The 26865-nt window shown below is 51.4% G+C and overlaps 4 protein-coding genes across 13 annotated transcripts in view; 2 read left to right on the top strand and 2 right to left on the bottom strand.

The window, feature by feature from the left end:
* Positions 1 to 13767, top strand: part of COL26A1 (collagen type XXVI alpha 1 chain) — a 203275-nt gene extending 189508 nt beyond the window's left edge. For both annotated transcript variants that reach the window (XM_050783734.1, XM_050783735.1), the window contains exons 7-13: positions 49 to 201; positions 1866 to 1949; positions 3910 to 3962; positions 5842 to 5877; positions 8011 to 8061; positions 10483 to 10567; positions 12111 to 13767. In XM_050783734.1, the coding sequence (XP_050639691.1) occupies positions 49 to 201; positions 1866 to 1949; positions 3910 to 3962; positions 5842 to 5877; positions 8011 to 8061; positions 10483 to 10567; positions 12111 to 12271 (623 nt within the window). In that variant the 3' untranslated portion in view covers positions 12272 to 13767. The remainder of the gene's footprint in view (positions 1 to 48; positions 202 to 1865; positions 1950 to 3909; positions 3963 to 5841; positions 5878 to 8010; positions 8062 to 10482; positions 10568 to 12110) is intronic.
* The window catches only part of IFT22 (intraflagellar transport 22), a 984170-nt gene that overhangs the window by 235993 nt on the left and 721312 nt on the right, over positions 1 to 26865 (bottom strand). The window lies entirely within an intron of this gene.
* Positions 1 to 26865, top strand: part of CUX1 (cut like homeobox 1) — a 1083765-nt gene that overhangs the window by 361681 nt on the left and 695219 nt on the right.
* FIS1 (fission, mitochondrial 1) overlaps positions 1 to 26865 on the bottom strand; it is a 386064-nt gene that overhangs the window by 314917 nt on the left and 44282 nt on the right. The window lies entirely within an intron of this gene.

The following is a 26865-nucleotide window of genomic DNA, read 5'->3' as shown; positions in this document are numbered from 1 at the left end:
CCCACCAGGCTCCAGCCACCACAGTGACTGTTCTTTTCCTCATTGCAGGGCTCCTGGGGCCTCCAGGGCCCCAGGGGCTTCCTGGAGAGATGGGGCGCCCCGGCCCCCCAGGACCACCCGGCCCAGCAGGCAGCCCAGGCCCCTCACCAAACAGTCCCCAGGGCGCCCTCTACTCCCTGCAGCCACCTACAGACAAAGACAGTGAGTGACGCGCTTGGGGGCTGGGGGAGGGCTGAGCTATGCTGTGTTCTGGCAGGGATCGGCCTTCCTTAAAGGATCCTGGGAAGTGGACCCCTCCACATGCCCATCCTGCTGCACCCAACTGGCTCACTCCTGCACGCCTTCTCCAGGAAGCCCTCCATGCAGTGTTCAGGGCCTGCCAGAGACAATGGCAGGGAACAGCTTGAGAGCAAGGCTTGGCCCCCGCGCTGAGCATCCCCAGGGGAACCCAGTGCTGGCTCCCAGCCCTGCTCTTGGCCCCAAAGTGGCCTGTCTCTGCCTCAGTGCTCAGCTCCCTGCCTTTGGGGTCCCGAGCCCCAAAGGTCACTCTGCTGGCTGACTTGGCCCAGATTCCCTACCTGGCTACCCCACCCCAACGAGGTTATGCCTTGTTGCACTTCTTCCTCAACCGTCCTCACTGCAGGTCGTTCAGCAGGTGTTTAATGAGCACCTACTATGTGCAGGGCACATGGTTTTAGCCACTGGGGATACAGCAGTGTGCAAAACAAACTCTGGCCCTCGGGGGCACAGGCCAGTCCAAGACAGCTTCTGAACACACAGAAATGCCCACTTGTACCTTGGGAGGTGGGGACAGGGAGGTGCAGAGAGTGGACAGGACCAGGACTCTGGGCCCAAGGGACCATGAGGCAGTGGGAGGCCAGGCATAGGAGTCCGTGAGCCCTGAGAGGAATATCATTTCTGGTTAAGTGTCCCAGCAACTAAGATTTTAATTTTAATTTTTTTTGACATAGGGTCTCGCTCTGTTGCCCAGGCTGGAATGCAGTGGTGCCATCATAGCTCACTGTAGCTTCTCACTCCCGGGCTCAAGGGATCCTCCCACCTCAGCCTCCTGAGTAGCCAGAACCACAGGCATGCACCACCACATCTAACTAATTTTTTTTTTTTTTTTTTGAGTGGAGATGGGGCCTCACTATGTTGCCCAGGCTGGTCTGGAGATGCAGTCTCACTATGTTGGCCAGGCTGGTCTTGAACTCCTGGCCTCAAGTGATCCTCCCTCCTTGGCCTCCTAAAGTGCTGGCATTGCAGGTGTGAACCACTGTGCCCAGCCTGGGGAAAGGTTTTATGAGGAAGGTGATGGCATTGCCCTGGGGCCCTGGGTCTGGTTCGGGATGGCCAAGGTGAATCAGGCAGGGGGCTCATCATGGAGGGTTATGGGTGATGGGTTGTTAGACCCCACCCCTGTCCCAGGCAGTGTGGTCGCTGTGATGGAATCAGACACCTCAGGCACAGCTCAGAGGGGTGGGCATGGAGGGCTTCCTGGAGGAGTGAACCAGTTGGGTGCAGCAGGATGGGCCTGTGAAGTGGAGCCTGGAAGAAGGTGCCAGCCTGGCACATTGGAGAAGTGAACAGGGCAGACCCAGAGTCTGCAGAGCCTGGATATTGTTCTAGAAGGTACTTGTGTTTTATATGAAGCTGACCGACCTGGCTTTCCCTGCTCTTTGTCTGGGTGTCTCCGTGCTCCTCTGAGCAGTGGGGGCAACAGTGTCTGCAGCGGGGCCCAGGGTGATGGGAGGAGCCCCCCTGGGCTCCGTGTGGCCTGGCTCAGGGCTCAGTGCCCAGGACCAGCCTCCCAGCACTGCCAGGTCTGCCCCGCCAGACCCCTGGCTGCTCCGCTCTTCCCACAGATGGAGACTCAAGGCTGGCCTCTGCCATCGTGGACACAGTGCTGGCGGGCATCCCAGGACCCCAGGGCCCCCCTGGTCCACCAGGTAAGTGAATGGTGGACTGGCCTGCATTGAAGACTCCATGCCCCCAGGGCTGGGCCTGAGCCATGGAGCCTCGAGGGGAGCTGAAGGCTGGCTTGGAGTCCATGTCTTCTGGACAGTGCTGGGGACTGGGTCTGTCCCACCCGCTGTGTGGCAGGAAGTGAAGCCCCTCGTTGCCTGGTGGCAGTGCCCCTGGGGGACTGGATGCAAGAAACCCACATGATTCTGCTGGAATAAGATGCTTGCATGAGGCTGCCCTTGCATGGGCCAGAGAGGGACACACACCAGTGGGGGATGAGGTCAGGACAGAGGTGGCAGGAAGTCCCTACTTTTGAGGCAGAAACCAAGGGCCCTGGGGCTCAAATGGGCCAGGACCTGGCCTTCAGTCCTGGCCTGACCTTCCATCATCCACATTCCTCACTGTGGGAGGAGTGCAGGGCTGACTCCCCTGCCACTCCCTGCCTGGGAAGGGAGTCATTCATTCATTCGTTCATTCATTCATACATTCATTTGTTCATTCATTCGTTCGTTTATTCATTCGTTCATTCATTCCTTCATTCATTCATTCGTTCATTTATTCATTCATTCGTTTATTCGTTCGTTCATTCATTCATTCATTCATTTATTCATTCATTCATGCATGCATGCATGCATTCATTCATTCATTCCTCTGTGCATCTTACAAACATTCGTTGAGCATCTGCTACTACATGTGCTGGACAGTGAGCTAGGTTCCCGGGACTCCTGAATAATCAAAACAAACATCGTGAAACTCTCATTCTGGTGGAGGACAGAAATGTCATCATAAATTGTGACTTTAACAGGATCTGAGGGAGCTACAAGGGAGAAGCTGGGGCGTGGCAGGGAGGCCCCGTCAAAATGTGACATTTCAGCAGATGCTCTAGGGAGGAGAGGGAGTGAACCCAGAGGGTACCTGGGAGCCTTCAGGTGACATGCCAGGTCTCAGGAGAACTGGACAGACTCCTGATATTTGTCCCCTGGAGTGCCTGTCCTCACATGCCCTCTCCAAACCTGGGAGCCAGGCCATGCTGGACAGCCCAACAAGGGGCTCCCTGCACCACAGGAGGCAAGGACCCGTGTGGGGTCATGAGAGACCAAGGCCTCACTCTTCCTAGCAGGCTGGAGATTAGTCGTGAATCTCCCTCCCTGAGCTGGGCACACACACGAGACCCAGCCTGGCCCTCTGGGTACTCCACGGCCCATGGGGGAGACAGATGTGAAAACCTCAGTGGCCATGGGCAGCGGCTGGTTTACATAAGGGATTTGCCTAGGGGAGCAGTGGAAAGCTGGGAAGGCTTCCTGGAAGAGGTGATGCTTCGTGTCAGACTAGTAAGAAAACCAATAGGAAAGGGTTTGCTGGGAGAGTGGAGGGATAGGGAGGCTCCAGGAGGAAGGACAACTTTAGCAGAGACGCCAGGAGGGTGTCTGGCTGGGGCCGGGAGGGTGGGAAGGGGCCAGGCTGAGGACTTCGGAGCCCTGAAAGAGACCTAACTGGGCTTGGATTTTTGAAAGCGTGCTCTGGGGTGCATAGGGAGGGTGGATGGTCAGGAGGTTGCTATAGTAACCCTGGCAAGAGGGATGGGTCCCAGGTCCCGAGCGGGGACAGACCTGAGAGACGTACCAGGGGACCAACTGGCTGGGGCACGGGACCGGTCTGGATGGACTTCCTCCCTCGCCTGCCAGGTCTCGGGACTGGGGCTGCCTCGTGGACGAGGCCCTGGGAGGAGGAGGTGTGGGAGCCGTGAGCAGCCAGTGGAGAGGGCCCTGAGCTCTGAGGATGGAGACCTAGTTGACAGGGGCTGTTCCTCCCTCCTCCCCTGCCCCATTCATTCCCAAACCCTCCTTTGCTTCCCATGGAGACAGATCCAGAAGAGGTGCTGGGGCGGGAAGCTGGGGATGCCCCTCTCTGGCCCCAGGTGACCATCTGTGACTCTGTCCACAGGTCCCCCTGGGCCTCAAGGTCCCCCAGGACCCCCAGGAACACCTGGATCCCAGGTAAGGACTTGGCCATTTTAGGGATGGTGTGGGAGGCGGTGGGGGAGGGGTGGCCTTGTCTCCCGAGGGGAGAGGAAGCACCTTCTTACCAGCAGCAGGAGTCACTCAGGAAGGAGCCAGTTGACCTGGCCGGTGAGATTTTACTTTATTTTGTTTTATTTATTTTTTAATTTATTTTTGAGACGGAGTCTCTCTCTGTCATCCAGGCTGGAGTGCAGTGGCGCCATCTCGGCTCATGCAACCTCCACCTCCTGGATTCAAGCGATTCTCCTGCCTCAGCCTCCCGAGTAGCTGGGACTACAGGCGCCCGCCACCATGCCCGGCTAATTTTTGTAGTTTTAGTAGAGACGGGGTTTCACCATGTTGCTTAGGCTGGTCTCAAACTCCCAACCTCAAGTAATCCACCCTCCTCAGCCTCCCAAAGTGCTGAGATTACAGGCATGAGCCACTGCACCTGGCCAAGATTTTAATTTTATTAGCAGCAGTGACTTTTTGCTGACTATATCCTCCTCCCGTCATGTCAGGGAGGTATTAGCACCACCCCCATTTCACAGATGAGCTAACTGAGTCCCAGAGAGACCAGCTGCTGCCTGAGGTTGCACAGACAGTGTAGGCAGAGTTGGGCCAGGTCACAGAATCTCTGCCTCAGCCCCTCACTCTGCCCCGAGAATTGCCCATGGGGAGGCGGCACCCCAAGCCTGACTCAGCCCCAAACCCCAGGCTCGCCCTGCCTCTGCAGCTGTGTCAGAAGTCAGGAAGAGCAGGTGCAAAGGCCCTGAGGCAGGGAAAAGCCTGGCAGGCAGTGAGCAAAGGAGTGTGTGGTGTGGGATGAGGCGCAGTGGGCAGGGCCTTACCTACGGGACCCAAGTGTGGGCTTTTGTTACAGTGGATGGAATTACTGAGTTTCAGGGAGGGTGATTCCATGATCTTATTTACATCTTTAAAAAACGCCTCTGAGGGGCCAGGTGTGGTGGCTCATGCCTGTAATCTCAGCACTTTGGGAGGCCAAGGTGGGAGGATCGCTTGAACCCAGGAGTTTAAGATCAGCCTGGGCAACATAGCAAGACCCCATCTCTACCAAAAATCAAAAAATTAGCCTGGTGTGCTGGCGTGCACCTGTAGTCCCAGCTGCTTGGGAGGCTGAGATGGGAGGATGGCTTGAGCCCAGGAGCTGGAGGCTGCAGTGAGCTCTGCTGGCACCACTGCCCTGCAGCCTGGGTGACAGAGCAAGACACTGACTCAAAAAAAAAATTAATTAAATACGTAAAAATAGAAAGTAGACTCGGCATGTCTGGCTGATGGAATGAGTCTGTGAGAAGGGCAGGGAAGGCTCTGGGTTCACTCCCTGGTGTGTGCCCGGAGGAGCTGGGAGGACCAGGGAGGCAGTTCCTGAGAAGGGGAGGCTTGGGGGTGGGGGCCACCAGGAGTTCCCTTAGGAGACGGGGGAAGTGGGCACCTCATGGTCAGCTGGGTGGAGATGTCAGGGGACAGCTGTTCATGGGCCTGGGGCTCCCGGGAGCCGTCTAGGCTGACGTCAGCACACGGGGGACCCTGGCCATTGCTGTTAGTATTACTGGTTCTCTCCACACACTGGGCCACCTGCTCCCCATCTTTGCCTGACAGCCGTACGTGGCATTGGCCCATTTTGCAGGCGAGAAGACTGAGGGCTCAGCTGGGGTTGCTAGTCAAATACCCGCTCCAGGTGGCTCCAGGACTGGAGGCCTTTGAGTCTGCCCTTCCCCTGCCTGCCAGGCCATCCTCCTCTCCCTTCCTCTTCTGCAGACTCGGAGCTCAGTGGGCGGGGATGGGGATGGCCAGAGGGTACTGGAGACTTGGCCGGGACAGGCAGGCCTCACGGGCTGCCTTTGGTTTTCTGCAGGGCCTGGCTGGAGAGCGAGGCACGGTGGGGCCGTCCGTAAGTGTGGGCTGTGCAGATGGCCACTCCCAGGCAGAGGCTCTGATGCAAGCCCAGGGCGCTGGGTGGCTGGGGTTGGTGGGAGGTTTGGCTCTGGGCGGCCCTGCTGGAGCTCAGGCAACAGGGAGTAACTGAGAAATGACTCAAATAACCTCCTGCTGCGGGGTGAGGAGGGGAGCCATCTCCAGAGGGTGGACTGACAGTCCTGAGCGCTTGCAGCCCTGGGTTAATGCACTGTGTGACCCTGGCCTTTCATTCATGTGCTGTGTGGCCTGGGGCCACGTGTTAACACGCTGTGTGACCTGGGAAGTCCCTTCTTTTCTCTGAACCTCCCCAAAATAGGCTTAGACAGCCGGCCTCTAATCGACTTTCTTGGAAACAAGAATTTATGAGTCTCCCAGCCTGACCAACATGGTGAAACTCCATCTCTACTAAAAATACAAAAATTAGCTGGGTGTGGTGGTGTGCACCTGCAGTCCCAGCTACTCTGAAGGCTGAGACAGGAAAATTGCTTGAACCCGGAGGCAGAGGTTGCAGTGAGCCGGGATTGTGCCACTGCACTCCAGCCTGGGCGACAGAGTGAGACTCTATCTCAAAAAAAAAAAAAAAGAATTTATGAGTCTCGACTTCTGCCTCTAGGGCCAAGGTGCTTCCTTGACGTCCAAGCCTCACTGCAGGGGTGTGGGGCGGCGGGGAGGAGGAATGGAGCTTTGCTGAACACCTACTATGTGCTGGCCACAGTGGAGGTGCTCTCTTCCCCGACAGCACATGTAAGCTTCACAGCAACCCCAAGAGACCATGCTTTATTATCCCCGTTTGCCAAAACTGGCCACCAAGGCTCAGAGAGGTTACGTAACTTGCCCAAAGCCACACAGCGAGGCAGTGGTGGAGCCTGGATTTGAACCGGGGAGTGTCAAGCACCCAAGCCTTGCCTCTTCCTGTGCTTGTCTAGTGACCAAACACAACAGAGGAGACACAGTGATGGCACTTCTAGGTGCCAGGCTCTAATGTAAGCTCATTGTCCCTATTGATTAACTTAATTCTCCTAATAACAGATGAGATAGATAGTATTACTGATCCCATTTTAGAGGTGAGAAAACTGAGGCACCAAGAAGCAGAGTGACCCGCTGAAGGTCACACAGTAGTAGCTGGACATTTGGATGTTACTGTGAGCCGAGCATGGTGGTGGCTCATACCTGTAACCCCAGTGCTTTGGGAGGCCAAGGCAAGAGGATCATTTTGAGGCCAGGAGTTCAAGACCAGCCTGGACAATGTAGTGAGACCCCCATCTCTACAAAAACATTAAAAAATGAATTGGGTGGTGGTGGTGCGTGCCTGTAGTCCTAGTTACTCAGGAGACTGAGGTTGGAGGATCACTTGAACCCAGGAGGCAGAGAGGGTTCAAGGGCAACAGAGCAAGACCCTCAAAAAATTGGCTGGGCGCAGTGGCTCACACCTGTAATCCCAGCACTTTGGAAGGCCAAGGCAGGCAGATCACTTGGGGTCAGGAGTTCGAGACGAGCCTACCCAACATGGTGAAACTAAAAAACTCTACTAAAAATACAAAAATTAGCCAGGCATGGTGGCACTGTAATCCCAGCTACTCAGGAGGCTGAGGCAGGAGAATCACTTGAACTTGGGAGGTGGAGATTGCAGTGAGCCGAGATCACACCACTGCATCCCAGCCTGGGTGACAAGAGCAAAACTCTGTCTCAAATAAATGAATAAATAAAATACAGTAAAATACGTGACTTTGAATCTGGTATTACTGGCCTTGTGTTAGAGACAGACAGCAGCCCTTCCAGGCAGGCTACTCGATCCTGGAGGGGCCCAGGCAAGAACTTGCTGGCTTCCTAGCCTGAGTCTCTTCTGCCCCACAAACAGAATGAAGCACCTACAGCCCACCTTGGACCTGTCCCTGCCGTGCCAGCTGAGCAGGCTCTGCCCCAGAGCCGTGGCCTCCCCTGTTATGCTCACCCCAGGGCAGGAGTCCCTGGGGTGCCTAGCACCCGTTCCCCAGGCCCTGCCTGCCCAGCCTGCCCCTGACTCCCCGCAGGCCCCCAGGGAACTGGAGAGGGTGGAGAGGTGCCCCCACCTCCAGTTCCGGTGTTGACTGTGTGACTTGCTTCTTAGGGTGAACCTGGCGTGAAGGGGGAAGAAGGAGAGAAAGCCGCCGCTGCAGAGGTAACTGTGCCTGCCTGCCATGTTCCCTCCCGCCTCCTTGGCTGTGAGCACTGTCACGGAGGGCAGATACCTTACAGATCTGCACTGACCCGCAGCCGGCCCTGAGCTGGGTGCTGGGCCACCGGGAGTATGGGGTCCCTGTCCTGAGAAGTTCACAGCCCAGTGGGGAACTTAGCTGAGTACAGCAGTGATTGCAAGGGAGTGAGAAGGTGGCTGGGTGGGGATGCCACAGAGGGTGATTGGCCCTTGGGGGGCTTCCCGAGACAGGGAGAGGAGTCACAGACTTGTAGGAAAGACAGTCTCCCTGGAGGAGGAGGCTTCAGGCTGCGGAGTCCCTCTCAATGGACTGGGTTCTCCCGTGAATGGCATCTGGGCATGGACATGCCCACAAGGTCAAGGGTGCTGGGGGACTGAAAGGGACAGAGCTGCTGGATGTGGGACAGGATGGATGGAGGAAGAGGGACTTGCAAACTGGGAATCTGAGGAGAGAAGATTGGAGCAAGCAGAGGCTGGGGCCGGCGGGGAGGGGGAAGCTGGGGCATGGGCTTGGCTGTGGGGACCTGTGGCTTCTGGGAGGAGGAGGGGAGGCTGAGGCTGGGGTCGTGGATGAAGGGGATGAAGGGCTCATTTGAGGTCCAAAGTCAAACTCCTCTCAGCTGGCCCTGAGCTGGGTGCTCGGCCACCAGGGATACAGGGTCCTTGCCCTGAGAAGTTCACAGCCCAGCAGGGGACACAGCTGAGGACAGCAGTGATTGCAAGAGAATGAGAATGCTGTTGCTGCCTGGGGACCGGCAGGGGAGGCCTTGAAAGCTCAAAATGAAAGTGCCTGAGAGGGGTGTCCCCTGGGTGTGTCAAAGCTGGGCGGGCAAAACAGAAGGGCCAGGGTGGGTCTGGGGGACCTTCAGGAGGTCCTTGCAAGACCAGAGAAAGGGAAGAGGCTGGAATGAAGGCGCTGTGGGGGGTGCAGGAGGCAGTGAGAGCGGCTGAGGCATGAGCCTGATACACTGGTCCCTCACAGCCGTACTCTGAGAGGTGACCGTGACCCCCTCCATTTCATAGCAGCAACCTGCCCTGGCCTGTAATCCCAGCACTTTGGGAGGCTGAGGTGGGAGGATCGCTTGAGCCCATGAGATCAAGACCAGCCTGGGAAACGTAGCGAGACCCAATTTCTTAAATAATAATAATAATAATAATAATAATAATAATAATGAGACAGGTATGGTGGCGTGTGCTTGTAGTCCCAGCTACTTGGGAGGCTGAGGCAGGAGGATCGCTTGAACCCAGGAGGTTGAGGCTGCAGTGAGCTGTAATTGTGCCACTGTACTCCAGTCTGGGCAACAAAGCAAGACCCTGTCTCTAAAAACTAAAAATAAAAAATAAAAATAAAAATAAACTAAAAAAAATAAAAATAACAAATAAAAAACCACCTATGACTTAGGAACATGAGGCTCAGACCCTTGGTCTCCCCTTCCCTGAGTTGGGGACAGGACACTGACATCCCCATCCCAGACCCTGTAACTGGCTCAACTTCCCATTGCCTTTGGCCCCCTGGTAGGCAGACCTTTCTCCTATAACCCAGTAGGATGCTTTTTGGCTTCCTTTTGTTTCATTTTAAGCTAAATTAATCTGAACGTAAGACAGACCTGTCATGTTACACCAGCAAAAGGCACCCGTTCTGCTGCCAACTCCCAGGGCTGGGCAGGATGGGGACAACGGCTTTGTCTCCTCACATCCCTTTTCTTTTCAGAGTGGCCTTGACACCTGCCTTCTCCATAAGTCAGCACCCTGTCTTGGCTCATTCAGGTGTCTCTGTCCAGAAGGTCTTCTGCCCGTGTGTAGACCGGGCCCTTGAAATATAGACTCCGCCATTGTGCCAGCGTGCCAGCCTGCCCGCCTGCACTGTGAAGTAGTGGCTTTCTCTGCTGTCTTTCTTGCCTGGCGCGGCCACACCTACCCTGCCCTCTGCCTGCTGTTTGGTGGAGAGCTCTTGGTTGGGCGTTCAAGGAAGGAAACAAGCAAAGAACCTCCTACCTTCAGGCCCTGGGATAGGTGCTCTGTCCTGGTTAGGGTATTTTCAGGGCGTGCCAGGGAAGCTGACAGGCAGCTGTGGTGGAAGGAAAAGCCCAGGCTAGAGGCCAACAGGTGTGGATCTGCAGTCTGGATCGACTGCTTTGCCAGGCTGTGTGGCTGTAGGGAGGTTGCCTGCCCTCTCTGTGTTTCAAGTTCTTTGTCTGTGAACAGGGTTTGAAGCCCTGCCTGGCACATAGTTGATGATGTTCAGTCTATGCTTGTTTGCAGTGGTGAGGGTGTCAGGTGGGAAGAGGCAGGGGTGGAGGATTTGAGGACACATACACTGTATCAGGATGGCCCTGAACCCCTCCTCACAGCCGGCCCTGACCCTGGCCGTTTCCTCCCCGCCAGGGTGAGGGGGTGCAGCAGCTGAGAGAGGCCCTGAAGATCCTGGCAGAGCGAGTCCTCATCCTGGAGCACATGATTGGGATCCACGGTGAGCAGTGACCAGGACCAGCAGGCTGGGAATCTCCCCTCCCTCCTTCCTCTCCCTCCCATGCTGCCTCTGGTCTCTGGTTTCCCTCTCTGACCCCTAGTCTGACCCTGCCCCTCCCCTGCTCAAAGACCCTCAGTGGCTCCCTGCTGCCCTTGACGGACTTCCACGTGCATCAGCCCAGTTTCCCAGCCCCTCCCTAGTATAGCCATGGTGGCCAGAGCCCTGCCAAGCCATGTTGAGATCCCTCCCACCTCCATGCCTTTGCTTGGGCCATCCCTCTGCCTGGTGAACACTGACTGCCACTTCAGGACCGCTCAAAGATCTCTGCCTCTGTGAAGCCTTCTCTGAACCCTTCTCTTTGTCCCTATGGCGCTCTGGGGAGCCTTCCATTCCATGCTGGGATGGTGTTTCTGTGACCCTCTGGGAGTCCCTTGTGTAGAACAGTAAATGGTGCTTCTGCAGGGCCTGGAGCACAGGCCCATCAGCATTTGTTGGAGAATGAATGGATGAATGAATGGGTGAATGGACAGCTGGGTGGGTGGGTGAGTAAGTGAACGAATGGCTGGTTGCCTGGATGAATGTATGAATGGGTGGATGCATAGATAGATGAATGAATGAATGGTTGAATGGACAGGTGGATAGATGGATGAGTAAGTGAATGGGTAGAGGCATGGATAAATAAATGCATAGGTGGATGGATGGATGGACGGATAAGTGGACAGGTATGTGGGTGAATAAGTGAGTGAATGGATGAATGGATGGATGGATGGATGGATAGGTGGATGGGTAAATGAGTGAATGAATGGATAGGTGCATAGATAAATGAATGACTGAGTGGATGGATGGATGGATGGATGGATGGATGGATGGATGGATGGATGGATAGATGGATGGATGGATCGATGAGTGGACAGGTGGGTGGGTGGATAAGTGAGTGGATGGATGGATGGATGGATGGATGGATGGATGGATGGATGGGCAGGTAAATGAGTGAATGAATGGATAGATGCATAGATAAATGAATGACTGAGTGGATGGATGGATGGATGGATGGATAGATGGATGGATGTATGAGTGGGCAGGTGGGTGAGTAAATGAGTGAATGAATAGACGCATGGATGAATTAATGAATGGGTGGATGGATGGGTGAGTGGACAGGTAGGTGGGTGAATAGGTGAGTGGATGAATGGATGGATGGATGGATGGATGGATGGATGGATGGATGGGCAGGTAAATGAGTGAATGAATGGATACATGCAAAGATAAATGAATGACTGAGTAGATGGATGAATGGGTGAATGGATGAATGGATGGATACACAGATGGATGAATGGGTCCATGGACAGGCGGATGGGTGAATGAGTGAATGGATGGATGGATGCATGGATCCATGAATGAATGCATCAGGAGCTGAAAGCCTGCTGCTGCCTTGCTTTTCCACGCTGGACAAGAGCATCTCTCCGCAGCCACGTATCATGATCAAAGGTGCCCCCAAGTGTTCCTAAGGCTCTACCTCGAGTCCACCCTTCTGCTCTCCTTCCAGATCCCCTGGCCTCCCCGGAGGGAGGTTCTGGCCAGGATGCCGCCCTGAGAGCCAACCTCAAGATGAAGAGGGGTGGCCCCCGACCCGATGGGGTTCTTGCTGCCCTGCTTGGGCCCGACCCTGGACAGAAGAGCGTGGACCAGGCCAGCAGCAGGAAGTGAGAGCCCACTGCTCCAGGACACCCTGTCCTGGCTAGAGACCCAGCCCCAGAGGCCTGAGCCGCCGCTGGTTCCTAAAGATGCCCCCAGGGGAACTGGGCTCCAGGCATGGATGATTGTGAGGACCTGGGGGGCTTTGGGGACAGATAATGTCTCCAGGGGCAGGGTCTGGAGGGGCCAACACCCTCATCAGAGCCCTTCTCTGGCCTTGCCCCTCCCCCACCCCCACTCCCGGCTGGAGACGGGGTCTGGGTGGGCTGGGTGCTGGGAATAAGAATAATCCTAATACCCATCATGTATTGAGTCCCTGCTATAACTGGCCCTGTCCAGGGAACTTTCCTTACATTGTCTCATATTTAACCCTTAGGAGGTAAGCTTATTATCCCCACTTCACAAGGGGACCGACGCTCGGATGGTAGAAATAACCCTCCCTTGGCCACCAGGTCATGGGTGGCAGGGGCGGGATTTGAACCCAGGCCCCTCAGTTCCTGAAGCCATGTTCTCTCGACCCTGCCAGCTTCCCCTCTTCGAGAGAAAACTCAGACAGGGAGGGTGCAGGGCCAGGATGGTTCCTTAAGGCAAGCAGGGTTGCGGGGAGGCTGGGCCAGCCGGTCTGAGGGGATAGGCAGGGTCCTGCAGGGCCTGGGGCTTCCATTCCTCAACCCCCTTCCCCACTGGCTGGGGGGACGCGGCCTGGCCTGCAGCTGCTCTCAGAGGCCAGGGAGATCCTGAATAAGTCACTGCCAGCCACGCAGACTTGAGGACCCTGAGAGAGCAGCACTGGGGGTGCAAGGGCCCCCCAAAACCAGATCGGCATCACCGGCCACTGCCTCCCAGCCTCACTGAGCCCACCCGCCCTCTCTGGGTCCGTCCCATCCCTGCGCCGAGGCAGCATTTCATGGGCGTGTCTGTCAGAGGTGGGACTTTCCGCCTCTACCCCATGAGTTCGTCTCTCAGGGGACTCTGTAGGTTTGCTACTTTTGCATGGCACAGCAAGTCCAATGTCCCCTTTGCAAACTGCAGAGAGGGAAACAGAGTCCCAGGCCTGCTGGGAAGAGATGCTCCTGCCTCCCACCTTCCAGAGTTGGGGAGCCTGGCAGGCTCCACGGCAGGCACCAGGTCCCTAGCAGCCCAGAGCAGCTCTGATTGGAGCCCTCAAGGCCTCTGGGGCCCGGGTCTCTGTGATCAGCTCAGCCCTGATGCTCCTCTCTTGCTGGACTGGGACCTGGGACACAGCCACGACAGCAAACTCAGAGAATTGAAGGTGCTGGCGCCACCCTGGGGCACTCTGTCTTCACAGCAGGAGTGACTGTCTCCAGTGCTCTTGGTACTCCTGTTTGGCTGTGGCCTGGTCCCTCTGGGCCCTGGGATCTTCTTTTGGCCCTTGAGGCAGGTCTGGAGAGGCAGTCTGTGTCTTCATGGAGGGGCGGTCAGAGGCGGGCGGGACCACCAGCCTGTAGCGTTATTATTGTATCTGACAATAAAGGTGCTCTCCCCACTGTGGGTCTGTTTGTGTGGTGACAGCAAGAGGCTGGTCTGCATCTCACAGGCCAGGTGCCAGGAAAGCTGTGAGCAGCTCCAGCCAGGCCCGGGGTGACCACAGGGCCTCTGTGGCAGGAAGGTCCAGCTCTGCCCTCAGGACCTCCAGGGAAGGGGCTGGGAGTGACACACAACAGGCAAGCCCCAGATTGGGGCTTAGCCTGCAAGGGTTCTCGGCTTCACCCAGGAAAGAATTCAAGGGCAAGCTGGAGGTAGGAGAAACAGCTTTATTGGAGGGGCAGGGTTACAGTTCCATGAATCCTCCTGCAGAGCAGGGCTTCCCCCCAGGCAGAGAACAGCAGTTCAGGGTAGTTCTGCACCATATTTATACCTACTTTTAATTGCATGCAGATTAAAGGCTGGTTTATGCAGAGATTTCTAAGGAAAGGGTGGTCATTTCTGGGTCATCGGGTCTTTGCCACGGAAAAGGGCAGTAGCTCCTGAGTGTTGCCATGGCGATAGTAAACTGACATGGCACACTGGTGGGCATGTCCAATGGAAAGATGCTTCCACTCTGTCCCTGTTTTAGGTAGTCCTCAATTAGGTCCTGTGTCTGAGCCGTCCCTCCAGAGTCCAAATCTGTTTCTTACCTCCAGAGGGTGAGGGAGGCCCCTTCAAAGGCCACCTCACCTTTCACCCAACCACACTGTCTGTAAGCTGGGCCTGGCCCCCAGCTCTGCAAGAAGGTGAGTTAAGTTGGGGTGGCCTCGGGGCTCTGGGAGGAGCAACCCTGATCCTGCTCCATGCTCCTGTCCAGGACTGGGGTCAGTGACATATCAGAGACCCCAGGGAGGCCCATATACCCCGATGACAAGTCCCAGGTACAACACAGAGACCCAAACCACTGCTGAATCACCCTGTGACCTTTGTAGGTATTAAGCTCTTGCCCTGTGTGTTAGTCTGTTCTCACTCTGCTGATAAAGATATACCCGAGACTGGGTAATTTATGGTAATTTACAAAGAAAAAGACGTTTCATGGACTCACAGTTCCACGTGGCTGGGGAGGCTTCACAGTCATGGTGGAAGGGGAAAGGCACGTCTTACATGGCAGCAGGCAAGAGAGAATAAGAACCAAGCAAAAGGGTTTTCCCCTTATAAAACCATCAGATCTCATGAGACTTATTCACTACCATGAGAACAGTATGGGGGAATCGCCCCCATGATTAAATTACCTCCCAACGGGTCCCTCTCACAACACATGGGAATTATGGGAGCTACAATTCAACATAAGATCTGGGTGGGGACACACCCAAACCATATCACCCCGTGCCCAGTGCCCAGCTACAAAGAGAACACTGCCTACCTCTGCCTGGAGCTTGAAATCCTATAGAGAGGGTGAACGTTAAACACCACACCAGGCCAGGTGTGGTGGATCACACCTGTAATCCCAGCACTTAGGGAGGCCAAAGTGGGAAGATTTCTTGAGGTCAGGAGTTCAAGACCAGCCTGGGCAACATAACAAGACCCTGTTGCTACAAATTAAAAAAAAAAAAAGTTAGCCTGGCGTGGTGGTGGCTTGTACCTGTAGTCCCAGATACTTGGGAGACTGAGGTGGGAGGATCACTTGAGCCCAGGAGTTGGAGGCTGCAGTGAGCCATGATTCCGCCATTGCACTCCAGCCTGGGCAACAGAGCGAGATCCCATCTCTAAAAAATAAACATAAAAAAGCACCACAGCAATCGTGTGGAGGAAGGAGATTCCAGGCTGCTCCTAGAGTCCAGGACCCAGAGACCAAAAGGGCAAAGAGAGCAGGGAAACAGAGAGAAAGAGGGAGGGAAGGGAAAAGAGAGACAGAGAAAGAGGCGAGAGGGAGAGAGAAACAAGAGGCAGAGACAGATAGATTGTCTGCCAGAGCTTCATCTGTCTTTATTTGCTGGTGAATAGGCGACACGTTCCTTAAGCCAGAGCCTCTTCTTCCAGGCCCCATTGGCTCTGGGATGCTTCCTCCAGCCACAGGTCCTGGGCCCAGCAGGCACAGTTCTTTCAGCAAACAGGGAGACCCGGGGTGGGGCAGGTGCCTGAAGTCAAACCTTGGCAGGAACCACTGGGCAACTGTCCTAGGCAGGGAGTGTGAGTATGTTTAGGCTGGAGAAATGTCCTCACCCCTTTTATTCCTTTTGCCAGGGCAGGAGTTACAAAACCACGTATCATTCCTTCCTTCCTTCTTTCTTTCATGTAACGAATCTTTTATTGATCACCTTAATTGAACCAGGCCCTGAGAACTTCCCATGAACAAAAGACAGGAATCTCTGCCCTCAATGAACCCACACTTCAAGGGGAAGAAGTCAAAATAGATAATAAACAGCCTGGACAACATTGTGAGACCCTATCTCTTAAAAAAAAAAATTTAGCCAGATGTGGTGGCATGACCTGTTGTCACAGCCACTTGGAGGCTGAGGCAGGAGAATCACTTGAGCTTGGGAGGTCAAGGCTGCGGTGAGCCGAGATCATACCACTGCACTCCAGCCTGGGCAACAGAGCAAGACTCCGTCTCAAAAACAAAACAAAACAAAACCAAAATAGGTGATAAGTGTATATATATTTAAAGCCAGTAAGATGATAGGCTAGAAGCCTAGCCGTGTTCAGATGATCAGCAATATGGAAGCACCGAGGACTGGGAACTGACGATTAGTCTCATTTTTTAATTTTTAAAAATTATTTTAATTTTTTTGGGTGAAAAAATACCTCCTCTCCTCGAGGAAGTAGACCAGCAGGCATTCATTCCCCCAGACCCAGTGGCAGAGATGGGATCCTAAGAGAGAGACTTGCCTGCATGGCCCAGGACACCAAAATGTCCTGCCCCAGAGCTGCCCCCTCTCCCTGCTGAGGTCTTCTTCCTTCTGTCTTAAGGGCAGACCCCACGCCCACTGACGCCTTTGTCTTTCGACCAAGGGGCTGCTGAGTTTGAAGGGTGTGAACTGAGCTTAGACGCTCCAGGTGGGCACCCTCAGGTGCACCGTGAGAAGACCCCTGCGGGGCAAGGTGGAAGTTAGTGAGGGAAGCAGAAGGGCTGGAGGACGACAGGGGCTGACTCTCCCCGGCCATCACCTTCCAGCACGAGACTCTGACAGTCACAATTCCAACGTCAAACCTAGCCTTCCAGGTCCTTGGAAAGGAATACCTGTCAAAGTAGGAAGACAGAGCCTGTTTTACTTAACAGCTGGTTAGCTCAATGCATAGCTTTTTTTTCTCTCTCTCTCTGTCGCCCAGACTGGAGTGCAGTGGCGCGATCTCGGCTCACTGCAACCTCCGCCTCCCAGTTCAAACAATTCTCCTGCCTCAGCCTCCCGAGTAGCTGGGATTACAGGTGCCCGCCACCACACCCAGCTATTTTTTTTCCCCTGTATTTTTAGTGGAGATGGAGTTTTACCATGTTGTCTAGGCTGTTCTTGAACACCTGACCTCAGGTGATCCACCCGCCTCAGCCTCCCAAAGTGCTGGGATTACAGGTGTGAGCCACTGCGCCCAGCCTCGATGTGTGACTTTTAAATAGACTCATGGGATGCCTTCATTTGTCCTCTGGTCCCTGGATCCTGCCATAGGAGGGCCTGGATGGGACCAGCAGAGTCTAGGGGGAGGGGGAGAGGGCTGTATGAGGAATGTTTGGGGAAAAAGAACTTCCAAGCTCCTGCCAGCAGGGTGGACAGGCCAGCCTGAAGTGTGTTGGATGGAGCCAGGGTGGCAGATACTATGGGTCCCAGAGGAGGTCTGAGACAGGGCTGAGGGAGAAGGTCTCCCCCAAGGGGCTGGGCGTGAGTTGGTCCTTAATATGGTGAGGACAGATCCAGTGCTAAACAGTGAAATGTGTCACCTCCTTTAACGTCACAGCCACCTCTCTCATTCTGGGGCGAGTCAACTGAGCCCCAGAGAGGTTATGTAACTTCCTCAAGGTCACACAGGCAGTTGGCGGTGAAGCTGAGTTCCAGACCAGGTCTGTGGGACTCGGGGAGCCATGCTCTGCCCCGCGGAAAGAGGTTCTGGAATGAAAAGCAGAGTTCACATAAACCCAGGGGTGGTGCTGCCGAAGAGGCCAAGTGTGAGCAAAGGCTAGGGGCAGATGAAGGGCAGAGCAGATTTGGGTAAGGGTGGAATGAATCTCCCGGGACACTGAAGCAGCTGCCAGGTCGGGGATCCCGGAGGACTGTGATGCTGGAGGGAGAGGAAACTGACCCCTAAGAGTCAGCAGAGGAGGCAGGTTCTTGGTCTGGCCTCTCTGCACCGTCTGGCTGTAGAATGACCTTTCTGAAGTGCAAGCCTGGCGTCACTCGTCCCTCACTCATGAATCTGCTGTGGCTCCCCTGTTCCTGGCCTCAAGCCTGAGCTCTGCCCCCTGGTGCTGTCACCTGGGTCCCTGTCCTGGCCGCCTTCTGCACACATAGAGGCTGCAGCCGCAGGAGTCAGCCAGGAGGTCTGCCCATTGCCTGGTCTCATCTCTGTCCAGCCGTGGAGGCTGGCTCCCCAGTACAAAACAGCGCTAAGTATCTGCAGGAAAAGGGACAGCGCTGTTGGGGGAAGGGCCTCAAAGCCCCAAGGGGAGCCTAGCTCTTTGGCCTTGTGTGACCTCCTCAAATCTTCTCCTCCTCGCAGTCAAGGAGACAGGGCAGGCCCATCTGATCCTCTCCCCAGCATCAGAAAGGTCCTTGTGTGCATGTGTGGACACCGCCACCTGCACTTCCAAGCTGTCCACAGGGCCCAAGACTCGGCGTAGGAAGCAAAGCATCCTGGGCTTTCAGCTAGGACGCTGCAGGGCTGGACCACGGTCATCCTCGTCTGCCCAGAATTGCCCTCCCTCCCCACAGCCTCCTGGGGAAAGGGGACTCACCAGGGTCAGCCCAGTCCTGGCAGGAGCCTCCAGGTCCCTTCCTGGCTCACAGCTGAGCTTTGAGAGCCAGAGCTGGGGAAGGGCTGGCTAGAGCCCTCACTGCCTGTGTGCCCAGAGCTCCCAGTCTGAGGCCACCTGCCTGGGCACTAAGGAGGGATAATTAGCACAGCCCCTGTTCACCTCGCCCCGCCCTGCTCCACCCTGTCCCCACTTTGCCTGACCCAGACATGGCTGTCTCAAATTTCCTGCCTGTCTCCTCTGCTCTGGTGCCTCTGCCTCCGGCGGCTGCTTCCTGCGCACACCCCGTCTGTGGCCCGGCGTCCAGATCAAACCTGACATTTCTTCTGAAATGCCAACTGACTCTAGCCCCTGCTATACATGTGTGTGCATATGCAAGTGTGTGCATGCATAAAAATGAGTGTATTCATGTGTGTGCACATGAGAATGCACATGCATAAGAATGAGTGTGTTTTGTGTGTACACATATGTGCACATGTGTGCATGTGTAAAAGTGTACTTGCATGAGAATATGTGTGTATGTCCAGTGCATATACACATATATGCACGTGTGTGCGCTTGAATATGTGTGTGTGGGTATGCGTATCTGCTACAGTGTGTACGCACCTGGGCACATGTGTGCCTACAGGGTGTGTGTGGTGGGGAAGGGACTGACACCACTTCAGTAACACCTTTTCTTTTCTCTCTCTTTTTTTTTTTGTTTTGTGTTTTGAGGCCAAGTCTCACTCTGTCACCCATGTTGGAGTGCAGTGGCACAATCTTGGCTCGTTGCAACCTCCACCTCCCAGGTTCAAGCGATTCTCCTACCTCAGCCTCCCGAGTAGCTGGGACTACAGGCGTGTGCCACCACGCCCAGCTAATTTTTGTATTTTTAGTAGAGACGAGGTTTCACCATGTTAGCCAGGCTGGCCTTGAACTCCTGACCTCTGGTGATCCTCCTGCCTTGGCCTCCCAAAGAGCTGGCATTACAGGCATGAGTCACCACACCCAACCAGCTAATGCCTTTTCTTCCAAAGCCTCTCTCCTAGGGACTAGAACTCATTTGAGCCATAGTCCTTGGTGCACCCGAGGCCCTGGACTGTGACTGAGTTCTCTGGCTCTGTGGGACCCTCTTGTCCTCATCCCTTCAGCCCAGCTGAGCCCTGGGGTGGAGCAAGGCTGCAGGCTCAGACAGGACCCTGCCTCGGAGCCTCCCCTCTTCTAGTGTAGGAGGCCCAAGGGTCTCCCCGGCAGGCAGGCTTGCTTTGGGACCCAGAATCTGGGCCTGAAAGCAACTTCTCAGTCCCCAGTCAGGCACCCCTGCCTGCCCCGCGGCAGTTGCCACCAGCCAGAGAAGAAAGTCAGGACCCCCCGAATCAGTCAGTAACTCTGGCAAGGGCTTGACCTGATGGCCTCAGTGTGGAAGTGGCCCGGGTTGGGCTGAACCTCAGAGGTTCACACGAAGACACACTGTTCTTAGCCTATTCCTGGCATGTCCTGAAAACCCACAAGGGGCAATTCTCCTACCAGAGTGGCAGAAAGAGCCCGACTCTGGCTTTAGGCTCAGCCAAGGGTGGTCAAGGTGCCATTGGGGTCCCCCAGCTTCACTCCTCATCTCCCTAAATCCAAAGCACACCCTCCCAGCTCTGTCTCTTCCAGTCACCTATGAGGGTCCTGTGGGCCAGGTCACGTCTGCGTCCCCAGCTCAGGCCAGGTGCAGAACAGATGAATCACTGCAAATGAATCACTGGCACATGACAGGACATTCATGATTGGGGCGTGGCTTCTTCCTTGACACTGGTACATGGCGGGACATTCACAATGGGGTTGTGACTTCTTCCCTGACACTGGTACATGGTAGGACATTAACGATGGGGACGTGGCTTCTTCCCTAACCCTAAGAGGCCATGTTGGAGGTTATAGGCAGGGGCAGGTGGGAGCCAAGACAGGCCTACATCAGAACAGAAGCCCCCTCCCTACTGCAACCCTCCACGCCTGCAGTTCCAACCTCTCCCGAGGTTCCTGGAACACCTCTCTCCCAGACCGGCTTTATGGATTGTAAAAAAAGAATTTCATGAGGTTTTCAATTAATTGAATTCTGGGGAGATTTATTTCCAATGTTATTAATAAATTCTAATGCCACCTATAACTTTCAAAATTAACTTGTAATCGGTGCATTGTAAAAGGCAAATTAAATACTTTTTCAGGCAAGGGCTGGCAAATTTAATGAGCTGATGTGTCCCGAGGGAGATGGCCGGGCTCACACATCCCGTCAAATACTCCTGCCATCAGCAGATAAGAGTGTGATCTGGGTGAGTGACAACTGGACCTCTGCATCCTCATCTGTAAAAAGGGATCACAGAACCTGCCTCCAGAACCCTCAGATACCTGGAGTTGATGCCGTTTTTTATTCATAGACAAATACAACGAAGGGGCCCTATGGCAGTTAACTTTATGTGTCGACTTGACTGAGCCATGGGGTGCCCAGATAATTGGTCAAACACACCTGCCCTGCCCAGGTCAATTCATCTGGTCAGTCTACAGGAGAGTGGGGGCAGGCCAGCCTCTGCCTCCTTCTGAATAGAGAACAAGCACGGCAGTGAGGACGGCAGGGAAGACAAGGAGCAGGGATCCCAGGGAGGACTGCCAGGCTCACTGGAGGGAGGAGAGTCCTCCCCTAGGAAGGGACACAGCTGAGGAGTCTGAGAGACTTAGCAGGAGTTGTCTGGGTGAAGGAGAAGGCAGAGCAAGTTGGGGAGGCACTAGCACGTGCAAAGGCCCGGTGGTGTGAGAAGGGGAAAAGCACTGGAAATTGTTGGAAATGCTCTAGGGTGAAGCCAGCAGGGGAAATATGAAAATGTGGGCTTATTACAAGGCTACAGGGATCTCAGGGGACCCCAAGGACAGGGACTGGAATCAGAACAGGCCCCAAGAAAGCAGTACCGGATCTGAGTTAGTCCCAAGGTCTCAGTGGCAGCAGGAGATTATTGATTCCCTTGGGCTCTGCCTGTTGCCTGTTTGTCCCTGTTTTTGTGGCAATGTGTCATTTTGTCTCAGCCTCATAGCTTCAGCCTGTTCATGACTTCTGCTGCTTCTTATGGCTTGCCATAAGAAGGCATCTCTCCTTTAGCAGCAGTCAGCTTTGCTGTGACCCGATATTCAAACTGGGTGTCAAGCACCTTCATTGTCTCCTCAGGGACACAGCACACAGGCTCCCTGGGGCCTCTCTAAAGGTGGAGTTCTCAGTCAGTACCTGGTACTGTAACAAATATCCCATTGACCTGAGGGCGACATTTCTCACAGCTCTAAAGGCTGGGAAGTCCAAGATCAAGGTGCCAGCAGATCCAGTTCCTGGTGAGGGCTCTCTTTCTGGTTTGCAGACGGCTGCCCTCTTGCTGTGTCTTCACATGGTGGGGAAAGAGAGAGAGGAAGCAAGCTCCGTTGTGTCTCTTCACATAAGGACATTAATACCCTTATGAGGGCCCCACCCGCATGAGCTCATCTAAACCTAATCACCTTTCAAAAGTCCCACCTCCAAATATGATCGCACTGGGGATTCAGGCTTTAACATACAAATTTTAGAGACACATAAACAAGTGGTCTACGGCAGTAGAATGCCTTGTCCTTGTAGGCAGACAAGGACAGACCTCGGTCTGGTCTCCCCTAGGCCTAGACGCAGATACCTGATAAGGAGGGAGGATTCCAGGGAACCAAGTTCAGAAGCCTCATAGAGCAGGAAGTATGGGTTTTGTGGCCTGTTGATGGCAGAAGCTTCTATCTTAGGCTTAGGGTCTCCAGCAAGGCTCTTGTTGGGCAAACAGTGCAGTCTTTGCTTTGTTTTATATCAGAGCTACATTTTCAAACATAACCATCCCACACCCACTCTCCAGCTATTCAAGGACTTTGATGACATCCCTCCAGTTTCTCAGGATGTAACAGCGGCAAATCACTGTGCACTTTCTCACTTGCTGCCCATGATCCCCCATGCTCCAACAGCCAAGCAGGCCCATATTGGGCATGAAAGGATCTTGGCCTTAATTTTTCTTCTGCCTCGTGGCTATAAAGGGAGCATTTTTTTTTTCCCCAAAAAAGACAAAACCAAAAGGTGCATCTTAATTAGGGAAGATGTGCAGTGAGACCAGACTGAACTCTGCCAGGCACCAGTCTCTCACTGTGTGTGCACAATGCTTTTAAGGCAGCCCCGTTGCCATGGCAATTACCACATCTCAGCTTACTGAGGTGGCGTTGCAAACCTGTAGGGAAGAAACGGATTATTCAATAAATGATGCCGGGACATTTGGTTAGCTATTTGGAAGGAAATAAAATTAGCTCTTTCCTTCACACCATACATTCATATAAATTCCAGAGGATTTAAATAATTAAATGTAAGAAAGGGAAATCATTAAAAAGCAAACAAATGTTTGATCTTGTGGGTACATGAAGACATTTTAAACCTAAAGCAGTAGAAAAAAATAACAAAGGTTAAGGTAGAATTTAATACATAAAATTTAAATCTCTGTTTTAATAATTATTTAGTTTATTTTATTGGGAAACTGCAAACAAGAATAAAATGGTTGCAAGAAATATGACAAAAGATTAATACCTCTAATATGTAAAAAGTAATTACAAATCAATAAGAATGAACATTCCAATAGAAAAATAGTGAATGAGAAATGCTCAGAAGATGAAATAAAAATATGCAATAAAATATTTAAAAATATTCAGCTTCATTGGTCATCAAAGAAATGCCCATTAAAATATCAATGAGATTTTTTCCTAGAGCTTATCAAAGAAGGTTTAAATATAATTATAGCACTCAATCTCATTGAGTGGAGTAAAACTGAGTATTCCTATTCATCTCACATGTGAAAATACAAGTTGGTATAAAATTTCTAGGAAAAAAATTAACTTCACGCCACAAGAGATTTTAAAATGTTCATACTATTCAGCTGGTAATTTCACTCTGAAGATGTCCTAAGGTGCTGTCCAGGATTGAAGCCAAAAATGTAAATGTGATAATATTCACTGTAAGTATTTAATAGAAGTTTATAATTTACTAAAACACATGGGCATGGTTAAATAAATTATGGTACATAAATATGATGAAATACTGTGCAGCCATTAAAATAATATTTTGAATAATATTTAATAGCATGGAAATATGTCTATGATATAATGTTAAGCGGAAAATAGTATACCATTTGGGTTTCTTAGCTGCCAGCAATAGAAACCCGCTCTGGCTGTCTGGATAAAGCAGAAAAGGAATTCACTGGAAGAAAATTGTAGGGCTTGGAATCAACAGGAACACAGGAGAACTAAACTGAGAAAGAAAGAAAAATAGAGAAAGAAATAGAGGAAGAGAGAGAAAGCAAAGAAATATAGAGAAAAGAAAGAGAGAAAGAAGAATGAATGAAAGAACCAAGGAAGGAAGGAAGGGAGTAAAAAGGCAAAACAGGGCAAACATCCATCAACAGCTCTACTCATGGTACCAACGTAGACATATGGTATGATCCCAAGTCAAGGCAAAATTGGCTGTTCAGAAATACCAAATTCACCCGGGAATCTCAGTGCTCCAACCCTTGCAATGTTTCCTTCTTACTCACACAAAGTAAGTACTTACCAGGTTGGGCAGCCTTTCACCACCTTGTAGCCCAGCCATGGAAAGAACGTAGCCTCTGAGATTGTCACAACAGGGAAGACAGATGGAGGAGGCTCCATGGGAGTGATGCTGCCGTTTCTGTTCACAGTCCATTGGTCAGCAGTAGTCATATGGCCCCCAACCTCACTGCAATGGAGGCTGGGATAAAGAAGGCAGTGAGCCAGTTGAGGCTGCAATTTGAAACACATGGTACACTTAATTTAGGATAATTTGAGGAAGATTTAATTTCAAGGAGACTATTTTTAAAGGTGTGGGTGGGCTATAGAAGAACCAGAAGGGAGAATGTGGTGAGCTAGGGCTATTAACAGCCCAAAAGGATGAGGGTCAGATTGGATTTTCAAAATCTCAACTATGTGCTGTTTTTAAGTAGCAATTTTGAATAAAAGATCACTACAGAAAATTTGAAGCATACAGTTATCCAGCTTCACCCAATGGACAATATATAGAACACACGCCCACCAATTGCATAATATGTGCTCTTTTAAAGTGTACATGGAACATTTTCTAAAATAGACCATATGCCTAGCCATAAATAAATCTCAACAAATTTCAAATGATTAAAATAATAAAATATGTTTTCTGACTACATTGAAACTAAACTAGAAACTAATAACCAAAAAAAAATATATATATATATAGAAAATAACCCAAACCCTTGGAAATAATCCACATTCTTCTAGATAATTCAATATGTCAAAGAAGAAATCACAACAGAAATTATAAATTCATGGAAATAAAAACATAGCATACAAAATTTGTAGGATGCAGTTAGCACAGCTCTTAGAAGAAAATTTACAACTCTGAATACATTAGAAAAGAAAAAAGGTAGAAAATGAATGATCTATGCTTTAATCTCAAGATACTAAAGAAAAAACAGCATATTTAGAAAAAGGAGAAGGAAAACTAAAGGAAATAATAAAGATAATGGCAGAAATGAATAAAATCAAAAGCAAATGTACAAAGAAAATTTAAAAGCCACACATTGATTAAGATTAATAAAACTGATAAATACTTAGCAGGCTGGATCAAGAAAAAGAAAGGAGAAAACATAAATTAGCCATGCCAGGAGACATCACTACAGATCTCCAAGACTTTAATGATACAGTAAAAGGATATTGCCAACAGCTTTATGCCAATAATTTAAAAATTTAGATAAAATGGATAAATTCATTGAAAAACACAATGCATTAAAATTGTCCTAAGAAAAAATAAAAATTTGATACAATTTTATATCTGCTAAAGAAATTGAATTCATAATTAGAAATATTCCCACAAAGAAAACTCCAACCTCAGATTGCTTAAGTGTTGAATTCTACCAAACATTCAAGGAAACTCATACAGACAGACAGTAGATTAGTGGTCGCCAGGGGCTGGGGGGTACTTGCCTATTCTAGACATGTTATATAAATGGAATCATAAAATATGTGGTCTTTTGTGTCTGGCTTCTTTCATTTAGCATATTTTAAAGATTCGCCCAGGTTAAAAATGAATAAATAAAGCTTTATTCATTTTTATGGTTGCATACTATTCTACCATATAGATAAACCAGATTTTGTTTATCCATTCCTCAGTTGATCAACATTTGGGCTCTTTCTACTTTTTGACTATTATGAATAATGCTACTATGTACATTTTTGTACAAGTTTTTGTGTTGACACATGTTTTTGCTTTTCATGGATACGTATCTTAGAGAGGAATGGCAGGGCGGTTTGGTGACTTTCTGTTTAGCTTTTTGAAACACTGCCAAACTATTTTCCAAAGTGGCTGCACCATTTTACAATTCCACCATCAATGTATGAGGACCTCAACTTCTCTATATTCTCATCAACACTTGTTATTGCCTTTTTAAATTTTAGGCAAATTAGTGAACATGAAGTGGTAGGTTACTGTTTTGGTTTGCATTTTCCTAATGACTAAGAATACTGAGCATCTTTTCATGGCTTATTGGCCATTGTATACCTTTGAAGAAACGTCTGTTAAAATCCTTTGCCCACAACAGATCTCTACCTCCCACCATATAAAAAAGTGAACTCAAAATATATTATACACCTAAATGTGTGAGCTAAAACTATAAAACCCTTAGATGAAAACATTGATATAAATCTTGGTGACCCTGGATTAGGCAACTTGTGGACTGAAGTTTTAATTGGTATGTTTGCATTTTTACTGTTGAGTTGTAAGAGTTATTTGCATATTCTTGATAAAAAGTCCCTTATCAGGTATATGATTTATAAATATTTTCCTCCATTCTCTCATTCTGAGGGTTCTCTTTTTACTTTTTGACAGTACCTTTAGAACACAAAGGTTTTATTTTTGAGAAACTCCAATTTATCTAGTTTTTCTTTTCTTTCTGACATTTTGGGTGTCACATCAAATAAACCACTGCTTAATCCAAGGTCATAAAAATTTACACCTATGGTTTCTCCTAAGAGTTTTGTAGTTGAAGCTGTTACATGTAGGTCTATAATCTATTCTGAGATGGTTTTTACATGGTGGGAAGTAGGAGCCTGCTGTGGGTGGAATTGTGCTTCCATCAAAAGATATATTCGAATTCCAACTCCCAACACCTGTAAATATTAC

Source organism: Macaca thibetana, chromosome 3 (assembly GCF_024542745.1).
Source record: "Macaca thibetana thibetana isolate TM-01 chromosome 3, ASM2454274v1, whole genome shotgun sequence".
Classification (NCBI taxonomy): Eukaryota; Metazoa; Chordata; class Mammalia; order Primates; family Cercopithecidae; genus Macaca; species Macaca thibetana.
The sequence above is the reverse complement of the archived record's forward strand: the minus strand, read 5'-3'. Positions and strand labels throughout refer to the sequence as shown.